Raw genomic sequence first — 24,234 nt, 5'->3', positions numbered from 1 at the left:
CGTGCTGGTCATGCTTGTCAGTGCCTGTGCTCCCCTGACCCTGGCACAGTGAGTCAGTAGCTTTTAGGTGGAGCTGGAAAGGTTCTGTTCTACAGTGTGGCTGTGCAGGGCAGAGGATGCTTGGCCAAAGGGGGATCTTACAGGGGATTGTCCTGTGGCTGGGAGGTAGTGAATCCCTGTGAAAAGGGCAAAGCACAAAGGGGAGGGTATTTCTGGAGGCTCTTTACTGTTGTACAGGGTGAAACAAGCCTCAGTTGTGTTTATGCTACACCCTCTTGGCATAGCTCGCGTGGCTCTGCAGACAGAACCATGCAGTAAGACAGATGGTTCAGTAAGACAGTGCCAGGAGAAGCTTTGCTGTTTTTCTCCTCTTCCTGTGCACTCAGTGATGTTTTTATGTCCTCCCATTGTTATGGCACTGCTCATCAGGTGACGGCTGCGTGGCACCAAGCTTTGGTACAGTTGAAGCTCTCAGACAGTGTGTTCCCATGGGGCTTTTAAAAGTTGTGGAGGCTGGAATTCCACTCTGTTTTTGAAGCAGGATTGCTTCCCCCACATGCATTGTAGACTATTTACGCAGTGCTGATTTCCCTTTGTTCCTGCTTACAACCCGGGGTCTGCTCTGCAGAGGCACTGGCAGCACCAGCAGGGGAGGGGAGGTCCTTTTGGGTCCTTTTGCTTTTCCCCACCAAATCAAGTGTATTGCAAAGCACAAATGGAATGCAGCTTCTATAGGAACTTTCCATTTTCTGGGTTTTTTGGGTTTTTTTTTGGTTTGTTTTTTTTTTTTATGTCTCACTACAAAACATAACTCAGTTTCTGTTCAGTGCACAGAGGGATGTTGACTATTCCCCTAACCCATGGTGGTGCCTCCAGCTCCCTGGAGCTCACTTGCCACCAGTCAGGAACGTACTTTATAAATCTGCTCAGGTTGTATTAACAGCCTGTAAATTCCTCCATTGTCTATTGGAAAGGTTTTTATTTTGTTTAAGATAATGTAAACAAGGCCTGTGAACACACAGAGTTAAAAAGGGAAAAAAAATCCTTTTATGGGAACTCTGTAGGGTTTTTAAATCTGGAATGGCTTAAAAGAAACATCACATGTCCTTGTTTGTGCTGATGTCACATGCATTACTCCGCTGCTTGTGGTATCTCCTTAGCATTGCCCTTAGGCCTCGGGGCGCAGCGCCAGCGAATATCCAGAGTTCCTGGCTCCAGCCAAGCTTCTATTCAGGGACACAGCAGTCAGCTGGAAGGGAAACAGCAATGAAGTAACAGAAATGGATTTTATATATTTATGTCTCAAGCTTTCCTCACCCTTGTGGGTGAGGGTACGGTGCAGTTTTATAGTCTGGCTTCGCTTTTGCTCTGAAAGGCTTTTCACAGACTCAAAAACAAGCAGGAGCTGGGCAGTGTTTACGTGTCTACGTGCGGTTACAATGCAGCATTGAGTACCCGGGGAGTTCTCCCAGCACAGACTGGTTTTGCCAGCTCTTGCTGGGTGTCACAAGGCCATTCTCAGGTGGCTGACGTTTGTTCACGCGGAGCGGTGCCAGTGGAGCTCTGGCAGGGATATTGGGCACTTTAGATGCACTTCAGTGAAGATTGCTTTGGGTTTGGTTGAAGCACTCAGCAGTGTTTGCAGCCCAAACACAGCCACTTGCCCTCTCTGCTGGTTCACGTCAGCTGAGAACACAGTGGAGGTGCAACAGTATTTCCCAATTTCCCGAGTTTCTGGGCAGGGGCTTTCTTTGCTGGGGTTTTGTTTCAGGCCAGGGCTCCTGAACTCTCTCCAGACCCACCATGGGCTGCAGAGCCCAGGCTTCTCCAGTTCAGTGTCGGTCCTGTTGGAAGGCTTGTTCTAGAGCAGGGGCATTACTCTGGGATGAACTTAGGTCCTATACAAAAAGAGAGTGAATTTGTTTGTGATGCAGAGATCTGGTCAACTGAAGGCACAAATCAGTGAGAGCTAATGAAAAGCTCAAATAAAATTGCTCATTTGAGCCCTGAAAATCTGTGGAAGTTCGAAATATGGTGTTGTTGTTCTCTAGAATTGAAGCTAAAAGTTTAGGTGACCTGGCTTAAGGGAAGGCTGGCAGAGGTGGGAAATAAACCCCAGCAAGCCAAGGGGTTCTGATTAGAGCTGCAGGTCCCAGTGCTGGCAGGTGAGTCAGAGATGTGCGTTACCTTAACTGAGAGATCTTTCTTGGCTTTATTTTATTTTTAGATCCATTCTTACTCTAGCACAGAGTAGTAGTTTTGGCCAGCAGTGACTTCCTCCACACAGCGTGTTCCTCTGAGCACTGTGTACACAGAGGATTGGCTCGAAGAATTAATGCTAATCTTCCTTTTCTTATTTAAATTTGTCCTATTACTGTGCTGTGTTAACAGAAGGCATCCCTATTCCACCTTCACAGACGGTGAAATCCTTTCTTGTGTTATGTTTAAAGCTCAGGGCGATCTCCTGGGAATATCCAATTTTGCTGTGTCATGAAAATTCTGTTTTCATTATGTCTGTATTACGGTTTCATTTTGTGGTTTTGTTTTGCCAGCATGGGACATTGTACAGATCTAATCATGGATGTGCTTAAACAGATGATCTCACGCTCTGTAAAATATTAATGCATCCCCGGCCGTAAATGAAAACAACCTAATTTTAAAATAAAAAGATTAGAGAATGTCTTTGAGATTGCCAAATGTCCGCTGGGGATTACAATTAATTTTAATGTAATTTTCTTCTTTCAGGGGAAAAAGGCGGTGCTTTACCTTGCCTGTATTTCCTATTTTAATTTTTTCCCAAGTCAGTATTGATGGGGTGGGATGAGTTGTTTGAAAAAGATACTCCAAGAGGTGCAATCTTGTAGCTTATGGCTGAGTAAGCACAGGGTAATTTAGGGGAAAAAGAGAAATACCAAGTCAGAATAAAAGTATGCAATGGTTCTGGATGTCAGGTACCTGCGAGACACAAGGTGTGGGCAGAGGTGTGTGAGGGAGCAGAAAAGGTGAGGTGGGAGTAAATGGGTGATGAGAAGGAAGGTGGAAATGTGACACAGAGATTGGCAGCATATTGTGAGCTGGAGGGGACCCACCAGGATCATCAAGTCCAAGTCTTAAGTAAATGGTGAGTTACAGGTATTGAACCCACAACCCTGGGGAAGCGGCCTGTGAAAGTTCTGTCACTTTGGCTTCCCTCGGGATGGGATGATTCTCTAAAATGTGTGGTCTGACCCAGTCATGGCTCTAGAACCCCTCAGTAAAAGTTTCTCCTGTGTGTTCCCTGCCCAGGTTCGAACTGATGCGCATGTGCTGGCAGTACAACCCGAAAATGAGACCCTCCTTCCTGGAAATCATCGGTAGCATCAAAGACGAGCTGGACCCAGCCTTCAAAGAGGTCTCCTTCTTCTACAGTGAAGAGAACAAGCCTCCGGACACAGAGGAGCTTGACCTGGAGACTGAAAACATGGAGAGCATTCCTTTAGACCCCTCCTCCACCCTGCAACCCACTGACAAGCACTCAGGACACAAGGCCGAGAACGGCCCCGGCGTGGTGGTGCTGCGGGCCAGCTTCGAGGAGCGACAGCCGTACGCGCACATGAACGGGGGCCGCAAGAACGAGAGGGCCCTGCCGCTGCCCCAGTCCTCGGCCTGCTGATCCTCGGAGCCTCGCAGAAACAACACACACACAAACACAGGCATTGGGGGAAGAAAGAAAGAAAATCACAATATATTCAAAAGCCTACTGTACCTCAGTGGATCTTCAGAACTGCCATAGCTGCACTTGGGAGAACCCTTTTTTCAGTAAACAAGTTACCGTCTTTTTTCTTTTTTTTTCAATATGCAAGCAGATGTTTGTTTCAGTCAAGGACTCCAGTCATGGGGCACACAGTTGGCCTTTTAAAACTCTTAATGTTAACACTTAATAGCAACAGAAAACTTGAGATCTGATGTCTCTCTCTCCTCTCTCTTCTTTCTCTTTCTTTCTGTCTCTCTTTTTGCTTCATAATGGGAAACATATCTGCGTGCAAGTTCAACCGTACAGCACTTTTATCAGATCAAAGATACTGCAGGCCAGGTGGTTCCCAGTACCCCTGCAAGCACCTGCCTAACACTGTAGGTCTTTATAAAAAAAAAAACACAAACAAAAAAAACCACAAACAAACAAAAAAACCACACACAAAAAAACCCTAAACTAAAAAAGACTGGATTTTTAATGTTGCTCTTTAATCTTTTTAGGAACATGTAAAAGAATAAAAAAGGGCCATCATTCGTCCAAGGCTGTTACCATTTTCAACGCTGCCAAATTTTGCCAAAAAAAAAAAAAAAAAAAAAAAGAACTCTTTGGTTTTTGTTTTTGTTTTTTTTGCTTTCTTTTCTGTTTTTTTGTAGTCATGGAAGGAGCACAGTAATCAACTGCTCTGTTCAAAACAGATCCTGACCAATGTGTTCTATTCAGTCATGCACTGGTATTTAAAAAAAAAAAATTAAAAAAGTCAAATTGTCTAGATCTTTTTTCAAAACTGGACAAAATGTGATTTTTATTTTTTTTTCTTGTGATGGAGAAGATAAAAGGGATGGGGTAAAGAACCTGCCCTCCCTCCACCCCTGTCCCCATCCCAGTGAATTCTGGACAAAACTGGCAGTGGTGAGCTAAACAAACACGTGCATTTTGTACAAAAAAAGTCAACCGCCCGCCAAAAATGAGTTACGAAAAAGCTGAAAATAAGCGGCCGAGATCTCCATCGTTGCAGCCTGCCTTCCTTCCCAGGCTTGCAAGGAAAAAACACCTAGAAACATAAATTGGAGAAGACAAAAAAAAGCAGTAACCGGATTCAAGTATATGATGCTTTGTTGACCTTTTCTCTTTATTATTAAGACTTCTCGAAGGGTCTTGCAGTTCTATGTTAGACCATGGATCATTTGCATACACATTGTCTTTTGTGTCACTTTTATAACTTTCTTACGGTTCAGATACTCATCTATATGTCTGTACAGAAAAAAGCTGCTATTTTTTTTGTTCTTTATCTTTGTGGATTTAATCTATGAAAACCTTCAGGTCTGCCCTCCTTCCCTTCCCTTCCACTTCAACAAATTTTCTTATGCTTTGTACTATAGTGTGTAACTTTTACTTCCTCCTTCCCAGTAACTGATACCTTTCATATGATTTGCCATGAACTGTTTAATGCCTTTTTATAAATACATTTCCTCCTTTTTTTAAATTTTTTTTTTTAAATTTTATTTTCCTTCCCATTCATTGTTTTACAACATCTTGGCTGTGTGGGCTACAGGGCTTTGGAGGGGGACAAGGAGAAAGAAGGGACACCCCGCACAGGAACACTCTGGCAGTGCTGTGGTGTGGTGTTTTTAAGCCCCAGTTTTCCTTCCTTCCCACTAACCTCTGCCCAGACAGCACGCGAGTCTCTTACAGTGCAAGGCGTGATACAAACTCAGGTCAGAAACAAAAGGTTAACTATTTAGTACATTCTTGTTCAGTGTTTATATTCGTTGTTGTACAAGGGTCCTACCCCTCCTGCCCTCCCCGCTTGTTCACACATCCACCCGCCCATTCCCACACAGACACACACACACACACACACATGTATTCTTTTTAAATTATTAGTTGGGTACAACAGCAGACACCAGGCTTTTGGGTCACTGATCCTTAAAAAGATCCTTTTACCCCTTCCACCCTGTGAACAAGAGCTGTGCCAGGTGCAGCTGGCGATGCCAGGCATTCCTAGGGTAGCCATCAATCACCTGGCTCCAGCCAACCCCAGCTCTTCACCTTCCTGATGGGGAAGCCCTTGTGGAGGGAAGCCCTCATGGAGGGCATCTGGGCTGCACTTGCCAGCCCTGGTGAAGAAAACCACCCCCAACCAAAGGGAAGCCCCCGCGCCATTTCCGTGGGGCTGGTGAGAAGCTCAGAGCTGGGGCCGGCGGCTTGGCTGGCAGACAGTGAAGTGTTGGCAGCTATGGAAACCTGTACAAGTCCAAGCTTGTGGCTTAAATCACAGACCAAACCTCAGAACAAAAGAAGACGAGTGAGCTTGTTTGTTCAGTTGCAGAAGCCTTGGTGAGAGGGGGAGGAGGGGCCGTCAGGAAGTCGACACCCAAGGAGTCGCACCAGTTGCTCATCTTACCTTAGTTCCAGTCTAGGCCTTTGTTTAGCACTGATCCAACCAAACGATGGCAGGAAGAAGTGGTTCTGGGATGGAAATGTTCAAATCTTTTGAGTAAGAACAATGAGTAAAAAATATACTGATTGCTAGTTTTGACTGGAGATTTTTAAAAGTTTGTAGTGCTTTTTGCTTGTGTAGTTTAGGTCCCATTATCTTCTCTTGCCTCTGTCCCATAGTTATTTTTCCCTTTTGAAAATGAAAAAGACAAAAAAGTTAATTAAGAAGGTATTCTATGTAGGATTTTTTATTTATTTTTGTGATATCAGTTTAAATCACTGTAGAGATGCCCCATAACGAATTTAAATACTGAGATAAGGGTTTTAGCGTATGACGGGGACAGTTTTTGATTTTTTTTTTTCAAACATTTATCTACCTCACTCTTATTTTTTTATATGTGTGTATATAAAAAAAAGTACATCTCACATTTCTCAGCAGCCAATAAATGCCGTTGATACTGGTAACCTCTCACTCCATATACCACATGCTCTAGGTTCTGGAGGGGAACAGTCACTGCCTGCCACAGAGGGTCACCTCAGAATATTTGCCTCAATTCCAAGGGGTTTCTCCGTTTTATTAAAATTTGTTGTTGTGAGGAGAAACCCAAGAGTTGTCTGACTTAGGGTGACCATTCTTTAAGGAAACACTGAGGCTTTTTAATGTGCTGTCACAGCAGCCCTTGGGTCAGCAGCAAAATGCTGTGTGTTTGGATGAGTGGAAATGCAGTTGACCTGATATGGGAACTTCAAATTGTGAGTATTTCCTGAAATCTGTTACAGAAATCAAATGTTTACAATGTTTGAAGGTCCAGAAGAAATACTAAAGGGAATGTTTTTCTGTTTGTCCTGTAGAATGGACTAAGTCATTCCTGCCAGTTCTTGCTCAGATGTCACAAGCATCAGAAAGATACTTGGCTGAATCAGAACCCAAAAATAAATTGGCTCATATGGGATGGCATTGCTTTCTTGACCAAAACCTGTCACTGGCTGCTACATCAAATTTACAGCTTTGGTCTTTGCTGCTTCTGTTTGATGAGAGCACTGATTTTTTTTATTTTTTTTCCCAAACTAACATTGAATTGATTTTTTTTAATGTGCCAGTAAAAAGTCAGTTCCCTTTTCTTCCCCAGTTTATATGCATTCTAACTGTGGGTTCTGATGGACCAGCCATCAAATTTTAACTGCCTTCTGACAGCATGTAACTGGTTTACAAGCACACAGGACTAACACGAGCTTGCCACCAGCTTGCTGTATAATGTTTCCTTTTTTTCCAGCTCTGGCAGCTGTTTGTGCAGGTGTTGGTTGTGGTATCTGAGTAACGTGGTGCTTGGCTACTTGGAGTTGTACCCAGCCTCTTGGATACACAGCGCTGTGGTTAATTACTACAGTTTGTCTTTGGAGGGACTTTCTCCCTAGTCCTGAGAATCCAGCAAATTTGGAAGTTTTTACTAGATTAGTTTGGTTTTCCATGTTTGATGTTCAAGTGACCTTTGGGTGCAGTGGCTGTTTCCCTCCCTTGCACATATTGATTACCACAACTGGAGATCCTCAGATCTTTCAGCTGGCTAGGAGGGTTTTGTTAAAACTGTCCGAGTTACTGGTTTGTAGAATTGTACGTAGGTGGTTTTACAATGCATTAGGAAGAAACACTAATGACGTAGCATCACAAGAAGCATTTCAAAAAGCACTTCAGTAGAAGATAGCCACGAGGCCTCGTGTCCGTGTGTGATGGCAGTCAGCTCTCCTGGACCAAACCACCTTCATGATACCATTGCATTCTGTGTTTGCAATTCAAGCTTAATTCCTTTTTTGTTCTGTTTGTTTCCATAGCTTTTTTTTGTTGTGTTTTGTGCATTTTGAATAGCTTTATTCACATGGGTTTTTCATGCAGACTTCCCTTGGACAGTAAATCGAGTTGTTTGTGCATGTGAACAACTGAGAATTAATGTTGGCTTGATAGAGTCATAATATGGTTTGTAATGTTGTTCTTCCCTGAGACCACTGGCTTGTCTGGTATGGAAAATTTATTTAGAACTTCAGCTATGTTTGAATAAAGTTAAAGTAATCCAGTTTGTTTATAAATTAAACACAAAAGCCCACCCAGCCCTGAAAACCAGCATTTTGCGGAATGGCACCGAGATGTCCCGATGCGGTGGGATAACGAGCTGGCGTCGCCGAGGGGAGCAGGCGGCCGGGACCGCAGGGCTCGGCTGTGGGTCTCTCCTGAGTGGCACTGCACAGTGCCCCTGGCAGAGGAGCTGGTTTGGTTGCAGGGAACACGGTTGCTGTGCAGACACAGCACTAAATCAGGTGCTCCTTGGTGGGATGATAAACCAGAGGCGGCAGCCCAGCACGGTGCAAGGTGTGGAGCCACCCTGTGTGATGCCCCTGCTCCTCCCAGCTGGTGCCAAGTGCTGTGTGGTTCCAGGTGCACTGATGCTCCTCTTGGTCTCTTAAAACAAAGGAAAGAAAGCCCAGTTTGCCCAGGATGACTGGTGATCAGAGGGAGCTGCTGTCAGGCCCTCTGGGAACTGCTGAGGGGTGTTGGGTTCAATGCAAGTCTAAGTGAACAACACTCCTATTGTTGGTGTAACTCCATACATATATATCTATATATACATATATATATATCTGCATATGTATATCTATAATATAGATATATATATATATTTAAACCCTTTTCATTCCATTAGTACAAGTAACACTTGTTTCCTGTTATTCTTATTTTGTTTGTCAACCGTGTATTCAATCACTGGGCTGAACAACAGTGGAGGAAGGTGCAAGGGATCCACTCCTTACTAACCAGTGATAAAGCCAGGTATTGCAACTTAACCCATGAGTAGATGTGCAGACAAGGATGGAAGAATGGTGTGTAGAAACAACACAAGTGGCCAGGGGTGCTGAAGATACAGAACTCAAGTAGACAGGAGGGCTTCGTAGGGCACCTCGGTTCAGAACTGGTTGCTTACAGGTGCTGAACAACCTCTGACATGGAGCAGCTTGGGTCAGTCAGCACGGAGGAGTTTGTGGGGAGCCACCTGACAGCAAAGGACGCAGCAGTGGGGATTTACAGAAACACAGGGCTTGGCAGAAATTTGAGATCGTATCCTGAGCTTTATCTGTGGGACAGCATCAGCGCTCAGGTGTCCCAATTCTGATAGTTGGTACTTGTAAATGAACCTCTGGACTTTGCAGCTGGAGCAGTAAATTCCTTACCAGGAGTGTGACAGTGGTTGGTCATTGGCCTGTACGGATCGGTCTGACCTACAGTCAGCCTGTTCTGCAAGTACCTGAGGACTTCACTAGTTTGTGTGTGTGCATATGCGTGTGTGCTCATATATATATTTTTTGGGTATGCATTCTGTTGATTAGTAACCATTAATTAGCATTTTCAATAGGGCTTTAAGTCCAGTAGATTACGGGTAGTCAGTTGACGAAGATCTGGTTTACAAGAACTAACTAAATGTTTCATTGCGTTTTGTAAGTACATAGAATAATTTTATAAAATGTTTGTAGTTTATAAATGCCTAAAATATAATTTAAGGGCACTTTTCTGTGTCCGTGTGTGGCTGTGTCTGTCTGTGATCAGTTTTTCCATGGTACCAGTTACTAGTTAGCTTTACAGTATGCCAAAAAGGAATCGCTGACTTGTCCAGTTCATGGCTTGTCCCTCTCCCCTGTCCCGCCCAAGCTTTGTGACCCAGTATACAGCGAGTGAGTAAAGGAGGTGGGAAAATGTTCTGTATCTTCAGTATCCTGGTCTTCCAGAGCCCTCTGGTTGGGGTGGGATCCTCTTACCTGGTCATGTCACTTTGCTGTCTAGGGCAGTTACCTTCATGGATGACAGGAACCTCACTGGTCAGGGAAACAGAGCGGGGTTTGCTGCTCCCCAGGCTCCCAGGGCCGCTCAGCACCTGCGCCACGGGGGCCTCGTGCTTTGGAGGATGCGACTGCATAAGGGAAAGAGGAAAGGTGGTTTTGGTAATTACTATTGAAGAATTCTTTGCAAATTTCTTATCACTTTAAATGCTTGTGTGCAGCCTCTAAAGCTGTTGAGCACCATTGGAAGCTTTGTGGAAATGAGCAAGGCGGAGTCCCTATTTATTGTTATTTAAAAATCTTGAAGATGCAACCTCTCTGCTGTGGACAGGGACACCTTTATCTTCTTCTGTTTTCTGAACCAGTGAGGTTTGAGATGAAAGGATTGGCCAGAGTTTGTCTACCTCTGGGACAAAAAACTAGAAAGTGCTAAGGAATGGATGCAGTTGCAAATACATTTTCCAATTTTTCTTGTTTAAATTTTTTAAAGAGAAAATTAAACAATAACATGGCCAATTTACTACATAAAAAGACTTGCTGTGTATAAATTATTCCTAAAGAAATTCCTGTGTTTATATTAAAATGAATCAGTAGATTAAAAAAATTTCAAAATGTTTTTGTATATTCTGTTGTAAGAATTTATTCCTGTTATTGCGATATACTCGGGATTCTTTACATTATGAAAAGAAGAAACTTTGTCTATTTTGAATGGCTGAAGCTAAGGCTCCTTTAGTTTCTCTTACTCTGCTTTTTTCTAGTAGTTTCAGTACTACATGATTTAAGTTAAATAAAAGAATTCTGTATGCATTTGTTTGTTTCTGATTTTGTTGCTCCTTATGCAAAGTGAGTACAGGTTAGAAAACTCAGAGAAAAGCCGCTCTGGTCTTCCTCTGCCCTTTCTGGCTGCATCTAATTGAGCTACTCTTAATTAGAGTTAGTACTGCCATTGTTTGGTTGAAATCAAAAGCATTTTCATCCAGAGACGCTGAGCTTTTGGATCCTTCATGGCTGAGATTTGAGCAGTTTTGCACGAGGCGGTTCCTGTGAATAAGGTGAGCATTGTTATTTATTTACCTACAGAGCAATCCCCATGTGAGGCATTCAGCCAGCCAGCAGCTGGTTTTCAGCTTTCTGTAACACTGAAAAAGACAGTGGCCAGAAAACCAGCATTATCTTGGTGTTTCCACTTCCTCAGTTTCTTGGCATCAATGTGTTGACTAAAACAAGGCTCAGAGGTGGCCTGAAGCCGCAGCAGCTGCCTGTGCTGTTGTGTTTGTCTCTTGTCCTTTTTACTGATGGTGCTTGAGGAACAGGATTTTGTTTCCCTCAAGAAATCCCAGGTGTCCAGATTAAGCTGCTGCTGTGCTGTTTCTGACTGATTGCATCTTGTCCTTGTCTCCTGGCAGCAGGATTTCAGAGGAGAGCATGGACATTCCCTGTGTGCTGAAGGGCAGTGCTGTGACCTCTGTGGTACCCAGCACTTCTGTATGGAGCTGTCTGAGATGTGGAGGAGCCTGCTCCCATGCTTTACAATTTGGGATCTCCTTTGGTGCCTGTTCTGTAGGTAACCTCACATGCCCTAACCCTCCTCACAGCACAGTGCTTTAGGATTGCCTTTCTCAGGACAGGTTAGCTGTTGGATTTGCCTTTGGGCTGTGCTCTGTGGAAGGACTGTGGGGTTTTCCCTTGGGACAGGCACTGAGAATTTGGGGAAAGTGGCTGTTTCAGGTTGAAACTCAAGTTACCAACAGCATAATAGATCCTTACTGCTTTCCAGTTTTCTGTGTTCTTTGAAGTCACTCTGGGTCAGAGCCTGTTGCTGATCTGGAAAGCAGCATCTACAGCAGGTCAGTAAGAGAGAATTGTAAAACTTCCCACACCATAATCCCCAAGTGTGTTTTGATTTCCCCCATACCCAAGTTTTTTTGTGGGCTGAACTCTGGACTCAGACAGGGGATGAGGGGGATCTCTGTTGCATCCATCCTGTGCTGAGTCCCTACAGCTGTGAGCATCCATCTGGGGTCAGCAAGTCTTTATTGATGTCCTTCTAACCAACAGAACCAGGATTAAGCATCTGAAATGTTTTCAATCCAGTTTCACATTTTCTGAAATCTGAAAAACTTTATTGTTAGCAATATGAACCACCAATCTTTTGGGTTTGTTCCCCTCAAGCCTTTTCTAAGATACACAAATGGTTGGGTTTTGCAAGGAAATTTCACTGAAAATAACGTGGGCTATAAAATCCTTTGTGTGTGGGTTTTAAATAATCTTTAGATCTGCTTAATTTCAGAGGTAAGGAATTGCATTCTAAGAAATCATAATTTTTTCCCTCTGTGATCCATCTCTCTTTGTTCCCCACACTGTTCTAACATTGCTAAGATAATGGTCTGTAATGCTTTTCCTAGAAATTCTGCTGTTACCGACTCAGATAATGGAGGGACGTGGATGAAAGCAGCTCTTCCCTTGCCATAATACAGAGAAGTGTAGTAGGTGTAATCACAGATGTACCTGCAATATTAAGAACAAAACAAAACCAGAAACCTGAATTAAGGCTCAGTAAACCTTGATTAAATTTAAATATTCTAAGTAGCCAAACCAGGTCTGGTTTATGAAATTATTAAGAACATATTTGCTTAGTGAATAAAGGAAATGCTGAAATAAACCAAGTTTGAGAAACAAATGTTGCTTATCTGATGGTTTGATTTCTCAGACACCCACCCACAAAGAACTTTAAGTAAAAAAAAAAATCCAAGACAGGCATTCTTGTGGGGTGGGAAAAGTAACACACCCTGCTGGAAATTACAACCATGTAACACAGTTTTTGTCTTAAGTCATAAAATCTCCCTGTCTGAAGAGATTTTTCTGATCATTCTACCTTTTAAAATTCAGGTGAAAATCTTGAATTTAAGGGCCAATATTAGCTTATTTTTATTTAAAATAAAATAAAAACTACTGGTTTGTTTTCCTTTCCAATGAAGACTAGCATAGTAGAAAATTGCTTCAGTGCTACTGGAATACATAATGAGATCACAGGCCTGGTTCTAACAGTACCTGTAATTGCTGTTCTCCAGTGTATCTATTTACATTTTGTATCCCTCCCAGCTGAGAAAAATAGATTAAAATCTGCTACTAGTCTGTATTGCTTTCAGACTCTCTTAATAGCTGAGGTTTACTGGAGTTGCTCATCACAGGGTGTGCTATGTTGGAACTTGTTTCTTTTGGAATTTACAAATCTATGGAAAAATATCTACTGGCTGTAGCTTTTCATGGAGGCTGCTTTACATAAAATTTAAAGCCATCCCAGTTTCATATTTATGCCTCTCTGAAGACTTTGCTTCAGTGTGATTTTGTTTGGATGAGAGCAAAGATACATGGCAAAGATTCTCCAGGGTTAAATGAGCTGATTGAGTAGTTTTTGTGAGCCCCTGATACGCGATGTTTACCTTCCTGCGTCTCTGGAAAGGATGATATCAATCCCTTCCACTGAGACCTTTTTCCAGAGAGTCTTCATATTAATTGTAGATTCAATCTTTTCTGGGCCATCTAGCACGCAGCAGGCACCTTCTGGGTGAAAACCACAAGCATCCCTTTCCTGGTAGCCTTTGTTCTTCCCACACTGCTCCAGGATGATGAATGCTGTGGTGGACGAAGCCAGCCCAACGTGAACTGTAAGCTGGTTTTTCCCACCAGGGTGAATAATAGGAAATCAGAAATGAGACCTGCTTTTTAAAAACACGTGATGCAAGAGTGCCAAGCATTATGTGAATTACTGGCGTCAAGGTGGGGAGCCTTGCTCATGTCTAAAGAAAACTTTGATAAGGTAGTATAAATAAAAAACAAATTAGGCTGTAGTTTTTGTTGTGTCTAGTCAGGACTGCAGAGCAGCAGTATCTTTTTTGTAGTTTTTGGTAGATATTTTCCTTTCCTTTGTTCAGCATCAGTTATGCTGTTTAACTGGCATGGGGTTAAACCAACATGCTGATTAGTGTGTGCTCCGAATTTCAGCTTGGAACCTTGATCACAGTTTCAATAGGCACTTTCTAGAGTTGTTTGATGTTTTGCAATACTCTCTTGGAGATTTTTTCTTTGTATTCAGGGGAGGGGAGGAAATAGTTTACTTCATCATTACCCACCAGTGGCTGAAGAGTTGTCCATATCTTGCAGACTTGCTCCTTTGCTTTTTGGTAAACCACTGGCAGCTGCATGATCCTGAGATCGATGTTTTCACCAAGGCCTCTCTTGGACAGCTCCTGTGTTTACAAAAAAGCCACCGAGGACTTGAAGGAAAATTGGATTTCTGACTGTGATAAAGAAACTGGGCTGATTCAACTGAGAAAACACCTGAAAGAGCTACACCTTAGCCCATAGTTCCTGAACATTGGTCTGCAATGAGATTTGTTTTGTTGTTGTTCCCTCTCTTTTAACTGGAAGAGGCTAAAATGTGCTAAACAGTCTCCTAATGTCACGTCTGTCCGTGTGGAGCCATTGTGGTCTTTTCCAAGGAGATGCTCAGTCTCCAGTGGGTGGGAGGGGTTATTGCTTTGGGACTGGTCCCTGGGGCACCACGAGACAGTGTCTCTCAGGAAAGCTCTGCCCTTGAAAGCATCTAAATAGGCTTTGCTGTAGGTAAGAGCAGTTTCTCTGAAAGATCTGGTAGAAAAACTGCACTGCCAAGAGACAAAACCGAGGAGAATTCACCTTAAGCATGACGTTTTCACTCCAGGGGCACAAGATCTGCTGGCTTGACCAGGTTCAGGTAAGCTGTGCTGAAGGTCACTGTCAACACGACGAAGTCACATTTAGAATGAGTTTAATTTATTTTTTGGTCTAGAACGTTTCTCTAGTGAAAGGAAATGTCACTGAGATGGTACTTCTCTGTCAATTATGTACAGCTGAATTTCCACACAGGACCAATTTTCCCAAAGAAAAAATTATGCCCAGAATTGAGGTGAATGGAACAAGGGCACCCTTCAAAGCAGCAGGTTGGCCAGGTGGTTGGAAGATGGTCTGGAGAATAAATGTCACATGGAAGTGACTTGAAAGGATTTTGTCATTGGAACAGGGCTAACAAACCAGGCCTAGGCCTCAGCAGAAGGTAAGCAGCTGCAGTGGCAGGACGCAGAAGGAATTCATTTGAGGTGGGAAGCTTTGTCCCAGAAAATAGAATGGTGGTTGAAAATCCCTGTTCCATTTGAGTAAACCACTACCAAAGGATGGCACAGGTTAAGTTTTTAAGGGGGCATGGGCAAAAGTGGAGGTGTCTGATTAGGCCAGGAGACCTGTAACTGTATTCAGTGTCATTGTCTTCTCAGGTTTTTGTTTCTCACTCAGGATACCCATGTGGATGAGGCCCACAGTTCTGGGAAACTTGCCCTTCAACACTCGCTTCCTATATAAACTGGTCCAATTTTCTTGTCAGCGGAAGCATTGATTAGCTGTGCTCAATAAACTATTTGACACAAGCAAGGAAACAATGCCTGCAGGGAAGTAAACACATTTGGAGAACAGTGCCAGCCTTTTTTCCTGTGGGCGCTGACAGTCTTTGAGAGCCCATTGCATCATCTCGCTGAAGAATGCTGTACTGTGCCTGAGCCTCCACACAAGAAAACCCCAGCTGGTTCACAATTAGCATTTTCTTTTCCAAAGCATTTTAAATTTAAACTATAAGGCTTAGAGGACTTGACTACCCCAAACTGGTGCAGAACATGGAGACCCAAAGCCAGCTGTAATGCTGTTCTCCTCTCGTGCTCTCTGGGTCGAGCCATTCTGTTGTCGCCAGTTGTCACGGCAGAAACACACAGAAATACTTTTGTGCAGGACCAAACTGAAGCTGGCCAATAGCAAATGGCTGAGGATTTGTGTCAAAAGGAAGATGGTTCTCTATGTCCTAAGCAATTTCAGCATGTTGTCAATAATGTGTATTACTGTGTTGTCTAACAATCCCAGCCATGGGCTTTCACCCCATTAGACCAGATGTGTAAACATGGACCAAAATAAAAAAAGGCTGTTCCTTGTCTTAGACTTAACCAGAACCAATTTTGCATTTAAGGAGGGAGACTGAAGATGGTTAGAGGAGGATAACTGCACCTGGAAACCAGAGCTCACACTGGTGAGTGAATTCAGTAAACAAGTGCCTGTCTTTTGTAGTTGAAACAGGAAAGGAAATTTCAGAGGAGGAGAAAAATTTTGGAGGACTGTTTTGAGGGAAAAGTGATTCAAAAGAAAACATGAAGAGTCTTTGGGAAGTTCTTCTAGAAGGGATAAGAAATCCAGCATTATCAGCTGCTGACTTTGAGCTGTTGTGAGTTGTGGTCATAGTCCTGGTCCCCTGGTGTTCTGGTCCTAAGAGAAGTGATTTGCACAGCACTGTGCTCAGGTTGGTGCTGGAAACTCTGTGTTGGAAATAGCTTGAACTTCTAGAAAACTCTGGAAAACATCACTGATTTTGCCTGAGTTCTCACTGATTTGGGTTGCTGGGAAGGTGGTTGCGTGTGTTAATTTTGTGAACTGCTTGTGCTGGTGCAGAAAGGAAACCAGAAGGTTTCAGTTGGCCCAGCCAGACTGCAAGTATACTGCAAATAAAGGTGTTTTGTGTGGCTGGTTAGTGGGGTTTTGTTTATGTGTTTGGTTTGGTTGTTTTAAGATGTTGGTTTTTTTTCTAATCCTGTAGATAACCTTCTTAAAATTTCAGGGATGTAAGGAAGTTCCCACACAGAAATGAAGGCACTAAATAGCAATGCCTTAGTTTCACAGATGATGAAACTAAAGCAGAGAGGGAGAGAGATTAAATGACAGATTTCCAAAGATCACATGGTCAGTGGCAGGATGAAAAACTGTGCTGGGAGATCTGATCCTCATCTCCTGATAGCAGACATAGTTCCCAGAAGCAGTTGGAAATGTGACCTGTTCTTTGCACTAACAGTTTAATTACTATGAATGTTGTCACTCAACTTACATTTGTGCCCTATTAACTGGGGACTCTGACCTTGATGGTGGAGTGTCCTGATAGGTCATTTTGCTGCCAAGCTCCAGATAGGACTTTCTGGAGGAGACACAGCAACAGAGTTGGACCAAGGGTTATTATGTGGGACCATTAATCTGTAGTATTGAATAAATAAATCAGGGGATCTGGGATTCTGAAGGTCCCATGTGGTGCTGCAGCACTAACATATTGTGGTAACTCTTTGATTTGTCAAAAAATGCAGAGTAAATACCTGGTGGTGTTTTCCTTTAGTGAGAATGTCCTGCACTTCCACAGTTAAAAGTGTTGCTGGCAGAGCTTTCGTGCATATTTTAGGAGAGTATTTCAGGTGAATGAAGTTATGTGAGAAAAACTTAGTGAGACAGGTTTCTAAAAGATAAGCTGTCTTTCTAGTGCTGGACAACCATGCTGGGCCAGGTGATGGTGTCTGTAAGAGCTCTGAAGCTTTTCTCCATGACCTTGAATTGACAGGTTTGTCTGTGCTTTTGGGTCCCCTTTTCCCTGAACACTCGAGGGGTACCTGCTGAGGAACAAAAACTCCATGGATAAAGAATGCAATGATGATGAATGCCATGTGCGAGAGTCTCTGTCATGAGAACTTAGATCCATGCAAAAACAATGGGGTATTCCTCACATTCTTGGAAAATTACATCTTCATATTCTTAAAGAGGAAATTCAGGACAAATACCCTTTCTAAACCAGTAGATATAGAGATTTGTAGAGTTTTACTGACATTTATCATTGGATTCCTGAGGACTTCAAGGGAAATTGGCTTATTCACCAAAAAAGCAGAAGTAGTACATAGTTAGTTTGTAAGAGAAACAATATTTTTCTGTGTGCCCAATGAGGACATAGAAGGGATGTAGCTATTGGAATGGGCTGTGCTCATTGGATCAATCTCTGATTCTCCCTACAGCAAGAAGAGAGGTTCAGGGGCACAGCTGATCCCATCAGCAGCATCTTGCGGAGGAGCTTAAGGAAGCAGTTGTGAGTAAGAGCAAGTATTGCTCATAGAAGGGCAGCCATGGTTCTTTGGCCAAGGATCCATTTCAAGAGCATGGAAAGTGAGGCTATGCTTTGGAATTAGGACACTGGAACTGTTAAATGTATTTCTACAGGATTTCAGATGCTTTTGGTGTGAGGACCCTTCTGGGATGTGAACTTCTAAGACTGTGTGTATCAGCATTACATCATCACTTAGGGTGCTATCCAGGCTTTTGATAAGCACCTACTTCATTCTGGGGTAATAATTCTGATAGTTCTGGGTAATGCTACAAAGGCATTAAGCCTGACCAGTCATATTTAGTAGGTCTGTTCTGGCTGCTCAGCATGTTCCTGAGGCTGAATGTGAGTGCACACTTTCGTGGTTCACAGCAAAGAGACTTGGCAGGAGGCTTTTATGTCACTCCATGATCTATGCAGGTACCCCAAGCCAAGACAGGATTACTTCCAGATGAAAATACTAAATTTTGCTATCTTTAATACATGTGCATAAGCTTCCTGAAGATCATAGGGCTACTCCTATGAATGAGGCCAATGGAACAATACTATGAGATTGCTATTTAGTGTGGAGAAGCCTATCGAAATTCAAAGTACTTCCAGATTTGCAGCAAATTTCTCTGAATTGCCTGAATTAACCACCTTTTCCAGGGAGTAGAAAACCAAAGTAGCATCCCCAGTCTGAATATAAATTAATTTCACATAGAGGGTGCCACATCAGAGGGAAATGGATTTGTTCTCCTCCATGCACAAGGACTGACATCTGTTTTGCTGTGGAATGCTGTGGCCCTTGTTATGTAACTCCCTGGCATAGCCAGCTCATGGCATTGTTACAGAAAACTCATCCCATCGGTGCATTCTTGCTTGAGGCTGTTTTGCTTGCAGATAAAGAAAATGCTCTATTTTCAGCCAGAAGAGGATGATCTTGCACCCAAAATTAGAACCAATAGGAATCAGGAAATAATGAGCAAGAACACTGTCAAGTGACAAATATTTGTGGTTTAGGGCACATGTCAAGTTGGAGTTAAGATAATTTATGGGTCTCCTGTCATGACTGGGGTGTGGAAAGGTATCACACAAGTATTTTTGTTTCTTGTTAGCCAACAGGGATAACATCCCTCATGACTTGGAAGGGGCAATAGATTTATTCTATCAAACACCAAGGTGCACTCAGCATTCTTCACCCAGCAAAGCTAGAATAGAAAAGATGTATGTTTTGGTGGAATTGCTATAGCTTTGGTCTTTGGGGAAACATACTGGCTCCTTGTTTTTCAATCATCTTGGCTTGAGTGTACTTCATTTTCAAAACAGATATTCAGTAGCTGTCACCAAAATTTGTACTATGATTACAGTCCTGTAGAGCCATCACCTTTCTGTCATTAGTAATACTTTCCTATAGCTGACTTTCTCATTTCAATGTCCAAAACATTAAAAAATGTATGGACTTGTTTCAGTCTTCATAATGGAACACAGTCCCCTTGGTTTGTTTTACATGTCCTACTTTCCATTTTACCAATATTATCTGTCATTTCTTGTATATTTTGGACCAATGCTCCAATTTAATTTTACTACTTTGACTGTTCCCCCACTAGTTTCAGATTTCATTGTGTAACCATCTTTCTACCTTGGGATTGCTAAAAACTTATGTGGAAGATCCTCTCACAATAACTCTGTTCATAGGTACCTTATGAGAGTAACTGAACTCCAGGAAAGGCTCTTGTCTGTGACAGGGAGAATGAATCAGTTGATGCTGAAAGCCAGGTATCCAAACCATGTCTTTGTATCCTCCAGCTAAATTTGTTCTACTGCACAGATTCAGGAAACAAGCAGGAATTTTCAAGACTGCATCTGAGACTTGTTACTGCCAGTCAAGGTGTATGGAGGAAAAAAACCCTCTGAATGACCTTGTTTTCAATTTAACTGTAGACTTCACTGTCATTTGAAAGTGGAAGCCAAAGCTGAAATGTGAACTCACAGTTAGAGTTGGCACAGTTTAAGTTCTGTGTTCCTGAAGCAGGCAATGAGATCTCAATAGGCTATACTTGTGTGAGAAAGAAATCACCTCACACAGAGAGGATAAAATGATGGTTTACTGAAGGCAGACATAACCTGTGGCACATGCAGTAGTTGTAGAGAAGGCACCATGAGTAAAAAAAAAAAAATTAAAATAAAGAATAATATTTTAAAGTGCTTAAATAGCACCAAAAATAAAGCAAGTAAAATAATATTTCACTTCATTATCCTCTTTGTTCCATGTTGGGTGTCTGCTCCATGAGGAGCAGCATTCTGTTTAATGAGTCATGAAAAGGGAATGGAAACCCTAAAACCAGTTTGTGTTGGGATATCTAAAAATTAAAATGCCTCCCTCCTTTTTTTAAAATTTTTTTTTATGCCTACCTTCACTGCTTCCCAGCTGGAATTAACCAGGTATTGTCTGAAGGGACCAAAACCTGAAAAGAAAGAAAGGTGGTTTTAACCTGTGCTTATTCTACAATTGCAGATTAGGTGCTGATGTGTGCACACACATCTTTGATCTTTATCTTCCTATTTTTGGATATGGAGGTTGAGTTTTTTAGATAGGATTTAGCTTTTATAACACTTAAGGGAATAATATTTTCAGTTTGTATATTCACTGATAAAAGAACTAATCCTGCAATCTTCATTCATGTCAAGGCTTTCTTATGAGAGAGCCTTAACTGGAGCTGGTTAAATGTACCTCCAATAGGACAGATCATATAAGTGATGATTTTGGGGAAGGGTCAGCATCCATAGAAATACCACTGCTAAAAGGTTTGGTATTAAATACTCCCAGGTCACAATGTATCATTCTTATTGTTAAAGCTCATGAAGATGAAGATAGGCATATTTAATGAAAATGTTTGAAAGAGTAAAATTTATTTAATCTGTGATTTATTTTAATCACAAGTAATGAAAACTTAGAGTTTTCTGTCTGGGAAAATGTTCTTTTTTTGTGATGCTGGGAAAAATGTCTTCACTTTTCCCCCCAGGAAAAGAGAGGAGAAAAGGGGAAAGAACACTTTGACTCCAAAGTATTACATTCAATTTTATGCTTTTTTTCTTTTTTTTTTGGTGAAATTATTTTTTTTTTAATAAAAAGGGGAAAGACTTAATTTTGAGCAGGTGGGCATTTTGTCATTAAAAAGTTTGATGGAAAACTTACACTATCTTTATTAATCTCAAATAATGTTCTCAATCCAGAGTGTTGCCAAGTCCTAGATACTGGTGTCAGGAAAATGAGTTTGTGAAATGGTTTTAATGCTATAACTCTTAAATATTTAAAATCCTTAAATGGACAAGTAAATACTTGACAGCAGATGATTGCCATTTTGCACAGTGAAAGATACTTGTATGTGGAGACAATTAAGCCTAAATGCAAGCTTGTGACAGCTTAATTAGTGCTAGACTTTAAGCATTTCTTAATTTGTTAATATTTATTTCATCATGGCTCCATCTTTTCTCTTTAATGTTATGGAAAGCTTGTATTTTTGACAATATTTTTTCCAGGTTTGATTTTCTCCTATGGGGAGGGAACAAAGAAAATAGTGCTCATTTCACATTTCCAGGAAACACAAAACCCCATTAGTCCCACTCTCCTTTGAGAGCAAAATTCGGGTGGCACCTGCTCCATTTTGGAGCTGTAGTTGTACAAGTTTCTGTACCTGTGTGTGCAGAAGTGCAGAATTATAATAAAGTTATTAAGTAGCTCACAATGAAACACTTGTGTCAGTGGTGGTCCTAAGAGACTACTGCTTAGGTTAAAATTGCTATGAAAAATAACTAAATGTATGAGAGTTTTACTGCAATACCTACAGCAATGTGGAGAGGTAACTGGCTGAATGTTACTGGGCTCCATAAAAGAAACTGGGCTCCCTGCCAGCAGGTTTATATTCTGAGCAGGTGAAAATGTGACAGAGACATTCTGTGATAATCTCTGTAGTAGATTAAAGATGCACGTGTGTCTTAACTTGTCTAAAGCTTTTTGACCAAGGAGATTTCTGGACATAAATGGTGATCTAAAGGGAGGAAAAAACTAACAGGGTGCTAAGAAGTGCTCCCAACAAGGATATGTGCCATAAATATCATAGGAGAGAACCAGACTGTCAGCTTTTTAGGAGGTTAGCAAATACCTCTTGCCCTCTCCTGCACTCCCATCCAGCTCATCTGCAGTTACAGCTGGAGCAAGCCAGACTAGTTCTGCCCATCTTGCAGCTATTAAAAAAAAAAAAAGAAAAGTGTTTAATTGAAAACAGCAAGATGCAAATCTCTTTGATGTAGCTTCACCCTCGTTCCTATATCCTCAGATGACCTGCAGTGGAAAATTATCCAGCAACTCACATGTCAAGATATGTGTAATGATTGCCCTTAGATGAGCCAGTGGCAACAAGAGGAACAGCAAGCAGCAGCATTCCTTAGGAGCTTTAACCTTTTAAAGCTCAGCACTCTCTGAGCTCCTGCTTCTGCCTCTGTGATGCTGCACTATTTGGAGCCAACAAGAGAAACTCCAAATTTGGTCCCCTTGTGCTGCATGTTCAGGCATGTTCCTTTGGTATATTTAAATGGAATGGTTTAGTTTAGCAGTGATGAGGCAGCATCTCCTGTTTAAAACTCCCTTACCTTGCCATGAAACTGAGCCCCTGAAAGTTGCCATGTGCTGCTCTAATTCTGGACACTGACTGTATGACATTGTGATGCAACCTGGTTTTCTTGCTTCAGAGCTTCTTTTGGGTAAGCTTTATCTAATAGTAGCCTGCATTGCCTTGAGCTATGTGGTTTGGATCGGAGAGAATGTCAACAAAGATTAAAACATGGAGAGAATGAACAACAAACCAAACTGGATGGCAGTAAAGAGGGCAGACTGCAGTCTGTTTCCTCTGACATGCATCTGATTTTTCTTAGGAAGGCACAGCAAGTTCTTTTCCATTTGGAAATGTTAGTATGCCCATTTGCTACTCTTTTCCCCCCAGGAAACAGTTTCTGACAAAGATCAAGCATGCGTGCATACCATCTCTGGCTCAAAGAATGAAATACAAATCTTACCAGTCACCACCACAGTGTTGGAATTTGAATCCATGATATCTATGCTCCAGAAGGTGGAATCTTCTTGTCTTTCAGTTCCAAACAGTATTATAATTCAGGTATCTGTGGCAAACTTCACTTGGGGCACCTTTTTTCTTCCAACTGTGATGAGTCTGGCTTCACATGACAGGGATGATTTGTGACTCATGTAACTTCTAAAGCAAAAATGATTATGTCTCTATTAAAGATAGAAGTCTGACTGACTGGCTGACTGGGACTGCCCCAAACTCTTTCCATTCCCAGGCATAGAGTATCTAGGAAGAAGAGGAAAAGTTTAAAGAAATTTCTTGCAAAATATCCAGCAATATTTTTCATCACTTGTTTATGTGCAAGTAAACAGAAAATTAATTTAATCAGTTTGATTATATCTCTGTGGGTATTCTGTTTTTAGCAGTTGTAACTCACTTTAATGGAGAGGAATGACAACTACAAAAACTTATCTGTCCATTTCCACTCTTCTTGGACTTTTTCTTAGTAACTTAAGCTCAGGGGTATCTTTGCTGTTCCTCTTCACAGCACTTATCTGATTTACTACTCTTGATCTTTATCTCAGGCTTGTTATGAAAGAGTCCAAGCAGTGTACATTTTTCAAACCAAACACCAACAGGAAAATGTGTGTATTTGCTAACCCAATACATTTACTCGGTAATACCCTTTAACAGGCAACATGTTAGAAAATCTCACTCCAACTTGCAAGGTCAGAGGAACTCTAGAAGCTGGGTTATAGCCTGCTGAAACTGGTGAGTTTAATAGCTGGTCTGTCTTCATTAAAGTGGAGCCTGAGAGCCAATGGGAGGGGAGGGGGGCTGAAATCAAAACATATGCACATTGTCACTGCCCAAAACAAAAGCATATGCAAGTTCTCTTGGGAATTATAACTATGTGGGCAGAGGGTTTCACTGGGTCTTGTTTTGAGTAGGAAGTGTGTGTGTGTGTGTGTGAGAGAGAGAGGGAGGGGAGAAATAAGCTAAGAATAGAAAGCCACTACATTATCTCAAGAGAGATGGTAATTGTGAGACCTTAGGGGAAAAAAAGAGAAAAATCTCTGAAGAAATCCCTTGGGTTGGGTGGTGGCTGAATGAGGTTTGGAGCGATGACCTGTGCCTCTCATTGAAACTGTCCTGTGCTGAGACACAAGAAGATGTGTGGGTTCTCTTTATTTAAA

The 24,234-nt window shown here is 42.0% G+C and overlaps 2 protein-coding genes across 3 annotated transcripts in view; one reads left to right on the top strand and one right to left on the bottom strand.

Moving 5' to 3' along the window:
* The window catches only part of IGF1R (insulin like growth factor 1 receptor), a 171,777-nt gene extending 160,979 nt beyond the window's left edge, over positions 1-10,798 (top strand). For both annotated transcript variants that reach the window (XM_053988224.1, XM_053988225.1), the window contains exon 21: positions 3,286-10,798. In XM_053988224.1, the coding sequence (XP_053844199.1) occupies positions 3,286-3,652 (367 nt within the window). In that variant the 3' untranslated portion in view covers positions 3,653-10,798. The remainder of the gene's footprint in view (positions 1-3,285) is intronic.
* Positions 10,799-11,961: 1,163 nt separating this feature from the next.
* PGPEP1L (pyroglutamyl-peptidase I like) lies at positions 11,962-22,195 on the bottom strand. The gene is given in 6 exon segments (XM_053988567.1): positions 11,962-12,499; positions 13,435-13,664; positions 14,125-14,241; positions 20,370-20,422; positions 22,121-22,160; positions 22,163-22,195. Coding segments are annotated over 6 exon segments (666 nt in total). The 3' UTR covers positions 11,962-12,306.
* Positions 22,196-24,234: the final 2,039 nt, after the last annotated feature.

Source organism: Vidua macroura, chromosome 12 (genome assembly GCF_024509145.1).
Source record: "Vidua macroura isolate BioBank_ID:100142 chromosome 12, ASM2450914v1, whole genome shotgun sequence".
Lineage (NCBI taxonomy): Eukaryota > Metazoa > Chordata > Aves > Passeriformes > Viduidae > Vidua > Vidua macroura.
Note: the sequence above shows the minus strand (reverse complement) of the source record. Positions and strands in the feature narration are given on the sequence as shown.